General features: G+C 44.1%; 1 protein-coding gene across 1 annotated transcript; it reads right to left on the bottom strand.

Annotated features, from left to right (window-relative positions):
- Positions 1–55: 55 nt before the first annotated feature.
- On the bottom strand, positions 56–14,598 carry LOC306969272 (ADP-ribosylation factor-binding protein GGA3-like). The gene is made up of 17 exons (XM_079564880.1): positions 14,529–14,598; positions 13,875–13,959; positions 13,728–13,803; positions 13,560–13,658; positions 13,363–13,486; positions 13,183–13,286; positions 13,029–13,109; positions 12,814–12,951; positions 12,630–12,711; positions 12,279–12,404; positions 11,123–11,365; positions 10,766–10,848; positions 10,549–10,679; positions 9,572–9,834; positions 1,139–1,308; positions 955–1,065; positions 56–865 (listed from the first exon to the last, which is right to left on the bottom strand). The coding sequence occupies exons 1-17, from the start codon at positions 14,566–14,568 to the stop codon at positions 755–757; spliced, it is 2,067 nt and encodes a 688-aa protein (XP_079421006.1). The 5' UTR covers positions 14,569–14,598; the 3' UTR covers positions 56–754.
- Between the last annotated feature and the right edge of the window lie 51 nt (positions 14,599–14,649).

The raw sequence follows: 14,649 nt of genomic DNA, 5'->3' as shown, positions 1-14,649 counted from the left end.
AGAATATTTATTTCATGCAGCAAACAAGCAAATTATAAACTTTGTACAGATTTATAACTCCAAAAACTACACTGAAGATGTTCAAACATCCTATACAAAACATGGAGGATGAAGTATGCACAATTCACACAGTGTTACTCTACTTTTCAATGATTTACCAAAATACTGCAAAGGAATATCCATAAATATGATAAATAAATGTTAACCTTCAACATACAATACTTATTGACCACCTTAACGTTGTGCTGCAGTCAATTCAAGTTTGCTAAGAGGAAACACTGTAAAGTGCCCCGCTGTTATCTCACTGCTAAGTTCAACCATTGTTGCTGGGGCAAATTAGGTGAAAGCAAAATTGAGGTCACTCCCAAAACAGTTTCTTCATCACACCAAATTATAATGAAAGAAAGCTACATTTCACCTGAAAACCCATTTCACTAACATAATACGTTATCATCATCACACAAATGTAAATCTTATGTAGAAGCTCTTGATCTTGTGCACAAATCTGAGAGGTATTTAAAAAGCTTTTTAGTCGCAAGTGTTTTTGTAACTTAATGTCCAGTAGCAGAGTCGCAACTCTGAGGCGACGGTTATTCCAGTCATTGAAACACTCATTACTGCGTTAGTTACAGGTGTCTGTGATTTCTTGGCACCCCAGAACTGAGTTGCAGGGGTTAGTTACAATAAATATGATTAAAATAAGCTATACAGAATGATAAAACAAAGAATGAACAGTGCTAAGGCATTTACGTTGCTATAGATGACCCCACGTGTCTGGTGGAGGGAACTGGTCAACCTCTCCAACTTCATTGCACTGACGGTCTCCCAGTGTGAACGCCAGCTTGTATCGCAGGCGCACCTTATCCTGTGAACAGAAAACAATTATTTCAGTATGTAGATGGACATAAAGAGGTAAAAGGTAAAAATGTATTTGGTTTGGCCACTGGTGCTTACTCTCGAAGGGTTGGCCAATAACATGATCTGTGTAATAGAAGCTGGGGGTAGAATGGGGTTGAACGGTGCCAGCTCTGTTCCTGACGGAGGCTGGAGTTTCACTTTCATTGACTGGTGAGAAGACGGAAGATCAAGGTTCAGCTCAGAAAACTGAAGAGGCTTTAAGAGGAAAAGTGAAGTTCACCTTTGGTACTGCAGCTTGGAGAACAACACTGTGGACAGGGAGGGGAGCAGTGTTTAACGTGGACACGACCATTACCAGGACGTCCAGTCTGCCGGGGGGACAGTTGGACGCAAAGTTGATCAGCACACGGACCCCGTCTTTATCGTAGGCTGTGACAGGCAGAACTTTACCTGATGGTCAAGAGGACAAAGTGTTATTAACATTTTGAGAGAAAATGAATATTAGGGCTGTAAGTTTAAGGCGCTCAAATCAAAAACACAAATTTGAAAAGTCACATTTGGAAAAAGTGCATCAGTTATTTAGGGTGAACTGTGTGTGAAAAACAAGAGGGGGTAGTTTAATCGAACACTACTTTTCACTTCAACTTGAGTAAAACATAATAAATCTAATCACGAATTTAAATGTTATTTTATCTGGTGTCTGTCCTATTACATCAACACTAAAACATAAATCCATGTCACAGTTAATCTTCATGTAAGAAGTAGGTATTTTCTTATTATCAAGTAGTTACTTGAGTAATTATTTCGTAGACAACATTCTACTTATTTAAAAGACTTCTATTTACTCAAGAAGTCTTACTTGAGTAAATATTTTGGCTGCTTTACCCGCCTCTGAACTGTGTATCTTGTCTCCATGGAGTCTCAACATAACATTTTATAACCTGAAGCACATTATTAGTTTCATATTTCAGAGCTCTCTCTCTACATAACAGCACTGGTCACAAATGTAATTGTAGGAGCCATTATGGTTCATCTAGCCTGCAAGCGTTTGTTTACATTAGACGTAGTTGACCTACATTACATTCCACCACTTGGGGGCAGGATGGAGGCAAGTCTATATGGATACCCAGGTGCCAGTGGATGGGGTGTTTGGGTGACGGGAGGTTGCACGGTTTTTACCGCTTGCCATTAGGGCCCTTAGACTACCTCTACCACATGTAATATCCATGTCCAATCTGTCCAAACCATCATCTTGGGCCGTCACGCACCTCAATCCATCGCCGCTGCCTCCAAAACATGAAACTTAGCCTAGATATCGTGTTCGGATCAAGCGCGTTATACCTGGATCCCCCGGCACCCAGAAGCGACCAAAGGTGAGACAGTTGTCGCTAAACAAGTAAAAACCACGACCCTTTGAGAAAGTACAAGCCACCATTTGGATGAATACTCGGAAAGTGCGCGCTACACAGCTGTCCTAGCCGCTACGTCAAACAAGGAGCTACATTCGCTATCTACTTCCCACCGTCTCAAGTAAGCCTGAAATATAAGTTATGAGGCACTACAACGACACAAGACGTCTCCGGTGAGTGCAGTCATCTTTAGTATCGATACGCTGTTTTGATGACGCTGTGGATTGAAGTTTATACGCAGCGGCCTTGAGCTTACTCTGGAAGTTGAAGCTGTCCCGTAGCGCGTTAAGTATTCGTGGTGGCTTTCATTCATTCATGTTTCAAAGAATCGATATCCAGCAGGTTTAGTTGCGTGAATACGTTCGTGTTTCGTGCCATTTTTGGAGCGTTTTGGTCGTGCGTAAAGAAGACCAATAAAGCACAACGCAGCACGCCACTGCTGATTCATTGTTGAAAATGAGCGACAAGGACGTTGATAAAAACGACAATGCTGACATCGAGCCTACGGGCATGCAAAGTGACAAAAGAGAAAGAAAATTATCGCTAAAGGGTTTGGCTTTAGCCTTGGAAAAAGTTCAAAAGGAAAGAAGTGAAATATTTAAACGCGCAAGCAAAGTGAAAGCAAAAATAACAGAACTCTGGCTATCAAACGAAAATATTACTGAGGTCCATCAACAGTTGAAATGCTTTAACGAATTATGTGAAAACGCGTCGTCTCTTCACGAAACATTTCTAAAAGATTTTAATTTGCCACCGGACGAAAAACAAAAACAACAGGCCTGGTTCGAGGCAAAAAGGACAGCAAATGAAGAATTTGCGCGTAAAGTGCGCACTTGGCTGAATGAAAAGGGAGGTTCGGACGAAAAGGCGAACGAAAACGCAGACAAAATTATGAGTCTTACACACCTTCACGACGTGCTAACCAAGCAGGCTTACGAAAACGCCCGTAATAATGGTGATAAGGAGAATGCTGAGGCTGAAGCACAAGGCGCTGTCGGTGACGGCGTCCATCCCGAAGACAGCGCATCAAATGTATCTAAGCGCAGTCATATGTCCGGATTGAGCACAGCCTCTGCGCGCAGGCTGGCTATGGCTGACCAAGCAGCGTTAATGGAAAAGGCCGCCGCCCTAAAAAGAAGGCATGAGTTAGAGGAACAAGAGGAGAGACATAGACTGGAGGCTGAAAGAATAAGAAAATACAAGGAACAGATCGAGATGGAAGCCGAAATAGCCGCCGCTGCAGCTCGCGTGTCTATGTTGGAACTGAGCAGTGTTGCAGGAAGATCTGGCACCAACGGAATGAATTCTTACGTGAGCAAGGGATTAAGAGAAAGGAAACGAACAGAGTTCAATCCACAGGCTGAAGAGTTCGTGCCTCGGACTGCTCGGCTTGACTCGAGAGCGCCCCCTGCCCTGGCGCCGGTCGTAAGACCCAAGATATTCGGCAATGTAAAATCATACACGCAAACGATGCAGGCAGATACTAATGCCCCGTTTAAATTAGAGTCGCAAATAAGACATGGACCAGTTGATTCAAAGACACGACCAGTGAGTGCCATGCATCCTGCAGCTTCACAATCGCTCTCAAGTGTAAAATCACAACAATTCATCATGCCACAAGCTCCTATCGTCCGTGATAATGCTATTTGCTCCATCATGCAAAGGCAAAACGAAATTACATCATTGCTCGTCCAGCAACAACTAGCAGCCACTCTGCCTCAACGGGACATTCCAATTTTTGATGGCAACCCATTGCAGTGTATTTCCTTCATGAGAGCATTTGAGCATTGTGTGGAGGAGAGGACAAGTAGCTATCAAGATTGTCTATATTTTTTGGAGCAATATACCAGGGGGCAGCCTAGGGAATTAGTAAGGAGCTGCATGCACATGCCGTCACAACAGGGCTATCAAAAGGCAAAGGGACTTTTAGTGGAGCATTTTGGAAACGAGCATAAAATGGCAACAGCATATATGGAGAAAGTATTTAACTGGCCTGTCATAAAATCCGAAGATGTCCAAGAACTAGAAGATTTTGCACTGTTCCTGAGAGGATGCTGCAATGCAATGTCAGAGATACAGTCCATGGAGGAGCTAAATGTGCCATCTCACATGAGGCAAGTAATCATGAAGTGGCCATATAAGCTGCGTGAGAAATGGAGAAACAAGGCCTGTGAGATACAGGAACGGAGAGGCTTTAGAGCTACTTTTATAGACCTGGTTAGCTTCCTCGAGCGTCAAGTTAAGATTCTCTCCCACCCCCTGTTTGGCGATATCTCTGACAGCCCAGCAGCAAGGGGTCCATATATGAACAAAGTTCAATCCAAGGGCAGCTTTAAGGGGAGCAGTTTTGCCACATCAATCTCTTCTATTGATGGTTCCACAGCCTCTTCGCACGTATATACACCAGAGCAACCAACACTCTCTAGTGATTCCCCAGTAATATGCCTTTACTGTAAGCAGCCTCACCTCACGCTTAAATGTCCAAAGCTCAATAAAATGTCTCATAATGAGAAAATTGAATTCCTTAAGACCAAAGGAGTATGTTTTGGCTGCCTTAAGTTTGGTCACATGAGCAGGGAATGTAGGCGTCGTCTTACCTGTGACATATGCCAACTTAGACATCCCACTCTTCTGCATTCAGACAACAGGGTGCAGCAGGCTAAACCTCCCGAAACACCAGTGAGCAGTGCCCTCGTGTCTCACCAGGCTAGCGTTTGTACTGGGGCCGGTGACCAGGATTTTACACTCTCCATTGTTCCTGTTAAAATCAAGTCCAAGAAAGGAGATAAAGTGCTGCAGACTTATGCCTTCTTGGATCCCGGGAGTACAGCCACCTTCATAACAAGTGCTCTTATGAACCATTTGAACGTACAAGGCACAAGAACTAACATTCTGTTGCGTACAATGGGACAGGAAAAGGTGGTGCGGAGCCACTATCTTACAGGGCTGGAGATTTCCGAGCTGGAAGGAAATAGTTTTATCGAGCTGCCAGAAATCTATACACAAGACTCTATACCCGTCTCCAGATATAATATTCCTCGTCAGCGAGACATTGAGAAATGGGAGCAATTTAAGGCCATCAGAATCCCAGAGCTGGACGCTGAGGTGGAGGTCTTGATCGGCACAAATGCTGCAAAACTTATGGAGCCGTGGGAGATTATCAATAGTAAAGATAGTGGGCCGTACGCCGTCAGGACCCTGTTGGGGTGGGTCATAAACGGACCATTGAGAAGTGAAAACAGAGGCCAGGGGAGCTGCCCGACCGCTCATGTCAACCGGATTTCCGTGGCCAAACTGAAGGAGCTGCTGGTATCTCAATACAACCAAGAGTTTACTGAAAGGGCACCGGAGGAGGATCACGAAATGTCAATGGACGACAAGAAATTCATGGGAATAACGGAAAAATCAACCTGTATGAAAGACGGACATTACAGTATGGACCTACCCTTTAATAAGGAGGCCATAACGATGCCCAATAACCGATGCGTTGTGGAACAGCGGCTTCAGAGCCTCAAAAGGAAATTTCATAGAAACGAGAAATACAAGAAGGAGTACATGGCAGTTATTGCTGACTTGATTGACAAAGGATATGCACAGGTGGTTCCTCAAGATCAACTGGAGCCCAGTCATGGAAGCGTATGGTATCTGCCCCATCACGGAGTCTACCACCCACGAAAACTGTCTCTGCGAGTTGTCTTTGATTGTGGGGCAAGCTACAAGGGCACCTCACTGAATGGCCAGCTTCTACAGGGGCCGGACCTCACGAACTCTCTCTTTGGTGTTTTGACAAGGTTTCGAGAAGAGACTGTCGCATTGATGACCGATATACAGGCCATGTACCATCAGGTGAAGGTGTCAGACAAGCATGTGGATTTCCTCCGCTTCCTGTGGTGGCCCTCCGGAGATACATCAATAAGCCCAGTGGAGTACCGTATGACCGTGCATATTTTTGGAGCAGTCTCTTCGCCTAGCTGTGCCAACTATGCTCTGAGGAAGACTGCAGCAGAAAACATGGACGGCTACCCCAAGCAGGTGACTGATACCATTCAGAGCAACTTTTACGTGGACGACTGCTTAAAATCTGTGGCCACGGAAAAGGAGGCAATTCAGTTGGTGGTGGATCTTACCGACTTGTGTTCAAAGGGAGGTTTCCAACTACTGAAGTGGACAAGCAACAGTCGTACAGTACTGGCATCTATTCCCGAAGAAAGGCGCTCTAGACCAATGAGACAGCTACACCTGGATGAAGAGAGTCTGCCCGTGGAGAAAGCTCTGGGTCTTAGCTGGTGCGCCGAGAGTGATGCTTTCACCTTCCAGCTCACTCTGGAAAGGAAACCTTACACCAGGCGCGGCATTCTCTCTATGGTCAGTTCCATCTTCGACCCTCTGGGCTTCCTGGCACCTTTCACTCTGCTGCCAAAGCTGTTGCTGCAGGAAATGTGCAGATTAAACCTTTCATGGGATGAACCTATACCCCATTCAATGGCACAAAGTTGGGCAGCATGGCATAAAGATCTGGGGAAAATGGCTGAGGTTAAAGTCAGGCGCTGCATTAAACCTAGCAACTTCACAGGCCCACTGCACACGCAGTTACATCACTTTGCAGACGGCAGTGAACATGGATATGGGACTGTGTCTTACCTGAGGCTGCAGGACGAGAGAGGAAGAGTGCATTTGGCATTCATGCTCGGAAAGGCCAGGGTAGCACCACTAAAACAGACGACGATTCCACGTTTAGAGCTAACGGCCGCTGTGCTTGCTGCGAAGGTGGATGGGATGTTGAAGAAGGAGCTGTCCCTCCAGTTGAGCAGTTCATGTTTTTGGACAGATAGCCAAACAGTGCTGAAGTATATTAACAACAACTCCAAGCGGTTTCACACCTTCGTGGCAAATAGAGTGGCTACTATAAGACAAGCAACAGACGTGTCCCAGTGGAGGTATATTGGCACAAAGTCCAATCCAGCAGATGAAGCCTCCAGAGGTCTTACAGCAGACAACTTCGTGGCCTGTCAGCGGTGGTTAAATGGTCCTGACTTTCTTAAAGGACCCGAGCAGGGGTGGCCAAAGCCCTTTGTGCCCCAGCCCGTTCCATCTGAGGATCCAGAGGTGAAGAGGGATGTTTTGGTGTACGCCATTGACACTCTACCCATGGGTCCCACCAGTACACTGTTGTGCTATTTTTCGAGCTGGACCAAGTTGAAGACCTCGGTAGCTTGGATCCTGAAGCTAAAAGACATCCTGTGGAAGTTCAGCCGTAAAAGAAAGGAAGTAGTGTCTGCACTGGGTTTGGCCGACTCTTCCACAGTCTCTGCTCGTGTAGAGGAGGAGATGAAGAAAGCTAGAGCTGCAGTTGTCAAACAAACACTGTCAGTGAATGATCTTACTAGAGCAGAAACCGCCATCATCTGTCACAGTCAGCAAGTAACATTCAGAGAAGAAATCAGTGATCTGCTGAGTGGAGCATCCGTTGTGAAGAGCAAGAGTGACATCTACAGGCTCGATCCAGTACTGTGCCAAGGTGTACTGCGAGTGGGTGGAAGGTTAAGTCGGTCAGCCTTGCCTGAAGAGCAGAAACATCCGGCTATTCTTTCTAAAGGAGAGCATATATCCAAGCTTATTCTGCGACATATTCATCAACAGCTTGGACACGCAGGAAAAAATCACATGCTCTCAGCTCTCAGGAGAAGATACTGGATCACTAACGCCAACTCCGCCTGTAGGAGGATAATTTCTGAATGTGTTGTCTGCAGACGCTACAGAGGCCAGCCCGGGGAGCAGAAAATGGCTGATATGCCTGAGGAACGCATCCATCCAGACTTGCCACCTTTCACCAATGTAGGAGTGGATTATTTCGGGCCTATTGAGGTGAAGAGAGGACGAACAATGGTCAAAAGATATGGCGTTATTTTTACCTGCATGGCCAGCCGGGCAATACATTTGGAAGTAGCACACTCACTCACTACTGACTCCTGCATTAATGCCATTAGACGTTTTGTATGCCGAAGAGGCCCTGTGCGGCAGATGAGGTCGGATAATGGCACCAATTTTATAGGTGCAGAGCGAGAGTTGAGGGAGGCGTTGACTGCTATGGATCACGATAAGATTCACCAAGCTCTCTTGTCAAAGGAAATCGATTGGATTTTTAATCCACCTGCTGCATCTCACCACGGAGGTGTGTGGGAGCGCCTCATTAGGATGGTCAGAAAGGTGTTGTTTTCTGTCTTGCAACAGCAGACCCTGGACGACGAAAACCTTAACACCATCTTGTGTGAAGTGGAGGCTATTCTCAACGACCGCCCTATTACAGGAGTATCTGAAGACGGACACGATTTGGAACCTTTAACCCCAAACCACATTTTGCTGCTAAGGGCAAGCCCGTCCTCCCTCCTGGTACCTTTCAGACAAATGACTTGTACGTCAGAAGACGCTGGAGACAGGTGCAATATCTTTCAGACCTGTTCTGGAAAAGATGGATAAGAGAGTACTTGCCCCTTCTCCAGGAGAGACAGAAGTGGTCTAAGCCTCGGAGAAGCTTCACAGTTGGTGACATTGTGGTTGTGATGGATCACACTGCTCCTCGCGGTTCTTGGATCTTGGGAAAGATTATCAATACTTACCCAGATAAAAAGGGACTAGTACGGGCTGTCCAGCTGAAGACAAAGACGGGACAACTGGACAGGCCCATCTCCAAAATTTGCCTTCTCCAAGAGGCAGTGTAAAAAAAAAAAAAAAGGGAAAAAAAAAAAGGGAAAAAACAAAACAAAAAACAACAACCACAACTTAATGGACTCCTGTTTGATGCTAGGGGAATTGTGCTGTCTACACAATTGGGGCCGGAGTGTAGGAGCCATTATGGTTCATCTAGCCTGCAAGCGTTTGTTTACATTAGACGTAGTTGACCTACATTACATTCCACCACTTGGGGGCAGGATGGAGGCAAGTCTATATGGATACCCAGGTGCCAGTGGATGGGGTGTTTGGGTGACGGGAGGTTGCACGGTTTTTACCGCTTGCCATTAGGGCCCTTAGACTACCTCTACCACATGTAATATCCATGTCCAATCTGTCCAAACCATCATCTTGGGCCGTCACGCACCTCAATCCATCGCCGCTGCCTCCAAAACATGAAACTTAGCCTAGATATCGTGTTCGGATCAAGCGCGTTATACCTGGATCCCCCGGCACCCAGAAGCGACCAAAGGTGAGACAGTTGTCGCTACAGTAATCGAAATTGTAATGCATGTCTGGAAAATTGTAATTAGGTGTTCTGCCTTTAACTATATTTATATCAAATTTCTTCTTACTTGGTCTAATCGATTCCAGCGGGACATAGACGTTGCTAAGAGACATGTCTGGTCCTCTGGCAGGGCTGCCCTGTAAGGAAGGGTGACCAGGCGACATGGGGAGAAACTGTGGGCTCCCGGGGGCAGAGCTGAGGCTGTGGACCTTCGCCTGGGACAAAGCAGGAGAGCCAGGCATCGTGCTCTTGAAAAATGAGGCTGAAGACGGAGAGCCGTGCACAGCAGCAGCAGCAACGGGCATCCCGAAACCGCTCCCTCTGGTTAGACTAGGTAAAGAAATAAAGACAATGATTGTGTCAAGTGGAATCTCAGATGGTTATCTTTATTTTGATCAGGTTTGTATTGTAGTCAATGTCTTACTAAGCCTGAATGACAAACAAAAAAAGTTTCATGTCATGTCTATCAGTAAAGTGATTTTTTTTCACTATAATGTTAAAAGTCGTGACAAGGTTCAAGATACCGTATTTTCTGGACTAAAAGTTGCACATTCTTTCATAGTTTGGCTGGGGGTCAGGTGTGACATATATCAAATTATATAATTTCAGGTTTGTCATTTTCACACTGACAGCCGCTCGAGGGCGCTCTAGGCTTATGTACCAGTATCTGCTACTCCTGTAAGGTTGTACAATGACAAATAAAGCACTTACTTACTGTACCAATTTAAAAAACTGTAAAGTTTTGAGTGAGCCGGAAACTTGTGAGGAACTGGCGAAAAGTGGAGGTTACTCTTACTGCAATGAAGGAAACAAAAGAAGCTGATCGCAGACTAGAACGAGTTCGCAAATGGGTGCTTGAACAACGTGCTGCCGGGAGAGGCTTGTCAACGGTGCAGTTACGCCTCCATGCCCAGGTAGTTAGGAATTATACTCCGGAGCGACTTATAGTCCAGAAAAAACGGTACTGCATATGGACTTGGTTATTTGTTTCAAAAACTTTTGTGTGCTCCATCTGATATTTTTGAGTTAATAACCTCAAAGTACCTTGTGTTGTCTGAAAGCCCAACCATCGCTAGGTCCTGTAGGTTCTGTAGGCTGTGACTGACATCCGTCGATGCTGGTACAGGATGTGAATAAGCCCCACTGCCAAACAAATCGGCACCTGATGCAGGGGTCTGTAAAGTAAAAGTGGTGTTAGCTTCAAATGAGTTGATGAATTTGTGGCGACACTGTGGAGACACCGTATATGCCTCATCGATACCTGCAACGAGCTCCACTGCTGAGACACCTCAAACAATTTTGTCTTGGACTGGTTGCTCTGAGGAGGTGGATTGTCATTCAGGCCTAAAAAGATGCACAATGTAACTAGAAATGTACAACTTTTTCTCTCTTTAAGCATATTACACCTCATGACAAACAGTGCCATGTTTTGTTGTTTCGAAACTTCAGTCTACACTGCCTGACCCCCACAAAAGGTCACATGCTCTAATATTATGTAGGACCACCAAGCTCCTGCAATGTCAGCAAGCCATTTTGGTTTTTAATGGTGCTCCACTGAATTATTGGATTCATTATTATCTCTTAAAACTCGATAACATTGGACCTTTAGATAAAATACCTAGTGACAGAAGCTCATCATCGAGGAGAGACAACGAAGCAGAGGCCTTGTCGGGTAACGGATGGCTGGGACTGCTGGTCTCAGAGTCTGCCGCTTGTTTTGGAGGAGGGACGAGCACTGGGATGGGCGTGACCATGGCGTGTGCCGAGAACGGATCCGTTGGGTGAGAGAGAAGAGCGGCCGGATGAGGGGGGCTCGGTGTGTCACTTTCAGCGAGGTCGATGAGTGTGTCCGTGGTCTCAGCTGAGCAGTAAGAATGAGGAAATGTTTAAAGCTTTTGTTTTAGATAGATTTCCAGAAGCAAAGTACTAAATTAAAGCCACACATTGTAACATTTCATCAAATAAAGAATGAGCACAGATTTAATCAATACTGTTAAAACACCTCTATAAACATGTGTCTTTACTATGAGCGACCTGCAGCTCCTCAGACCTGACTCGTAACTGCTGGGAGCGGGACATGTTGCTATTTTGCTTTGGCTGCAAACAGTAGGTTTAACCTCTTACCCCCCACCTGAACCGAGCCCATTTTCTACAGTTCTACCCAAATCTTCAAGCTTCTCGACTGGAAAGCAACAGTGTAGCGCCTCATTTGAAAGCTAAGACCAACAAAAGTGATCGTAAGTTTGTTGTCACATGGTCACTGCGTTTTTTTTGTCACATTTTTAAGCGTTTTTGTTGCGTGTTCGTCTCTTTATCGTCATATTTTTGTCAGTTCTTGTGACAAAAACGCAACAAAATAAACAATTAAAAAGTGTTACTTTTTTGTTGCTTTTTCTCATTGCTTTTTGTCGTGTTTTTGCCTTGTTTTCATTGCTTGCCTTTTTTTTTAAGCTTTCAGATTTAGGTAAAGCCAAATTGGAAAAATTTGCTCGGTTCAGGTGGAGGTTAAGAAGTTAAATACATGATCATCTCCCAAATTATTCATTCTAATAAACCAGGGCATTGTCTGTGTCAAGCGGATCAATAGAGGCATGTTTGAAATGCTCCGCAGTGTGGCTTTAAGTTACTCAGTTAAGAAAAGCGATAAAAATGGTAAATGATTAAAATAACAATAACACATTTCCCCAAATATTTTACCAGTGAAGTTTCAATGCACCAGTTGGGGAAGGAGGATGTTTTAAGCATCTAATTTTAAACAGGAAAAGGGATCTCACCGCTTCCACAGTGACATGCTTTAGACTGGGGGTCCTCGCTGTCCCCGTTGATGGGCAGCCCCTCAACAATCTTCTTATAGGAGTTGATGACTCTGGAGAGGTCGTCACTGGCCTGCAGAATGTCCCCTGAAAATGAATTACAGTAATAATAGTAGTTACAACTTTTTCACTTTGTCTTCTTTCTTGTTCTTAGTTTAACATGACCTAATTTGAGTGATTTTTCATATCATGTCTTTGTATGATTTTGTCTGCTATTGTGGGATTGTATGCAAATAGATGCAAGTGAAATATATAATTATTCTTAAACAATAAGCATACAAATACAGATAAAAACTGACTACTATCACAAACCTAAATTGGTGTCATTGTCTTCACTCTCAGTGGCCATTTTGAAAGCTGCTCGCCTCAGCTTGTCACACCGCTCATAAAGCTCCTGGGAAAACATAAAGAGGGCATTGTTGCTGTTGTGCATCAGCTGATTTGTTTTAGCGTAATTTCCTCCAGAAAATGTGCATATACACATGGGTAAAGCTACCTTAATGATTTCTTTGTCCGAGTCAGATGAGCTGTCCTTATTGTAGTGGGACAGCATCTCGGTTAACAGCTTCACATTGATGCCGACTTCTTCCAATGTGTGCATTCTCTTAGTTACCTTCTGCACTCGAACCTCATCCTTCAAAAACAACATCACAATATCAAATAATACTCTGTAGTCATAAATAATGAATATGGTAATGAAAAGTGTCATACCTCTTTCACCATACTTTTAATCAGCCTGTTGGCTTCCTGAAGGTCCTCTGGATTTTTACTACGAAGTAGCTCGGCAAGTAACTTTAAAAAGAATGACTTGAGGCATACAAAAACTAAACCACTTATATTGTTAGCAACTAATGAGGTTTCGTACCTTGCCCATGTCCTCATTGTCAAACACGGGATGTTTGGGTCGTGTTGGTGAAGAGGGAATTAAAGTCCTATCCAATGGTAACTCTGGATCACATTGTACAAGGCCTGAAATCAAATAATACTTACGTCAGGGCAAAATCCGATTCAAGTCAAACCTTTAATAATATGCGCATATACACACCCTGTCTTTTGAGAGTCTGATAAGCTTCAGCAATCTTGCTTTCATCTGGGAAAGCAATGGTCCAACTGTACAGCATCTCCACAATCTTAGACTTCACCTTCTCAGGAGCACTGTCACCCATGTACTGAAAACAGTAATTTATGCAATAAAAGTACATTATGTATGATAATGTATTATATGATTTAGGCTGTACCTACCTTGGGTGACACAATTTTAATGAGTTCATTTAAAAATCGGTATTTTCCGACTTCATTATGAAACCTCCTCCCACAGTTTTTCATGCATGCCTCCAACACCTGAAGCAAAAATGAAAGAAGCTTAAACCTGTTTCTTCAGATTCATATAGTTTTACACATGTCTCTTACAGTCAAAGCTTGAAGTGCCTCCCATTCTTGTGGAGAGTGGATTTTGTGTACAAGCAGAGTCACTGCTATCTGCGGCCTTAAATAGAATAAAACATAATAGCAAATGTAGCTTCCCTTTTCATGGGAAATGTAGCTTATTATACATACCCCTCTAGTTCTCTGTTGATTTGATCACAGAAGCCTATGATGTACTCCCAGTCTTCCTGTCTATTAGTCGGGTGAGTGGCTTTATCTGTGACATAAAATCATGATTTAAATATATTTCATCATTCTTAATCTGATCCCTTTAAGAAAAACTGAATATTATCTTCGCTCTATAGCTACTTTTAATAATAAAAACAAAAAACAGACAAGTCATGGGGCAAGACCTGAGGCGCACAGAACAGTTCTAGTTGACTTGCAGATGGGGAAGTGGCCCCAGCTTTCCCCTCAGACAAAAACAGGACAAACGAGCTGCCAAGATGCTTCAGGCAATGCAGTCCCACCACGATATGCACTTATAATGACATTGCATTCAACAAGAATATAGACTAATGGCTAGTTTAAATACTTTTAATAAAACATGCAGATCAAGCAGCAGAGAAATGTGTTGCCCACTCGGAGCTGTCAGTGGTGCTCATAATGACTGACTGATCAATGCTCTCCACCCTTTAACAAAGCTTAGTGAATGACTACAGCTAAAAAGCTTTAAGCACAGCGACAGCGCACACTCCTTAGCAGCAACTGTGCCCCCAGTGTGACACAGTAAATTAAGCTATGTTAGTTTATAATTTCATTCATAAAAAAGGATTAATCACTTACTGAGCCAGGATTCAAGCGACTCCCCTTCCTGGTACGCCATAGCACTGAAAACATTGCGTGATGTCACCGCCGTGTGCGACATTAGTAACAAATAAATGTATACAATGTATTATTATACTAC

The sequence above is a fragment of the Gobius niger genome (genome assembly GCF_951799975.1).
Source record: "Gobius niger genome assembly, chromosome: 10".
NCBI lineage: Eukaryota > Metazoa > Chordata > Actinopteri > Gobiiformes > Gobiidae > Gobius > Gobius niger.
The sequence above is the reverse complement of the archived record's forward strand: the minus strand, read 5'-3'. Positions and strand labels throughout refer to the sequence as shown.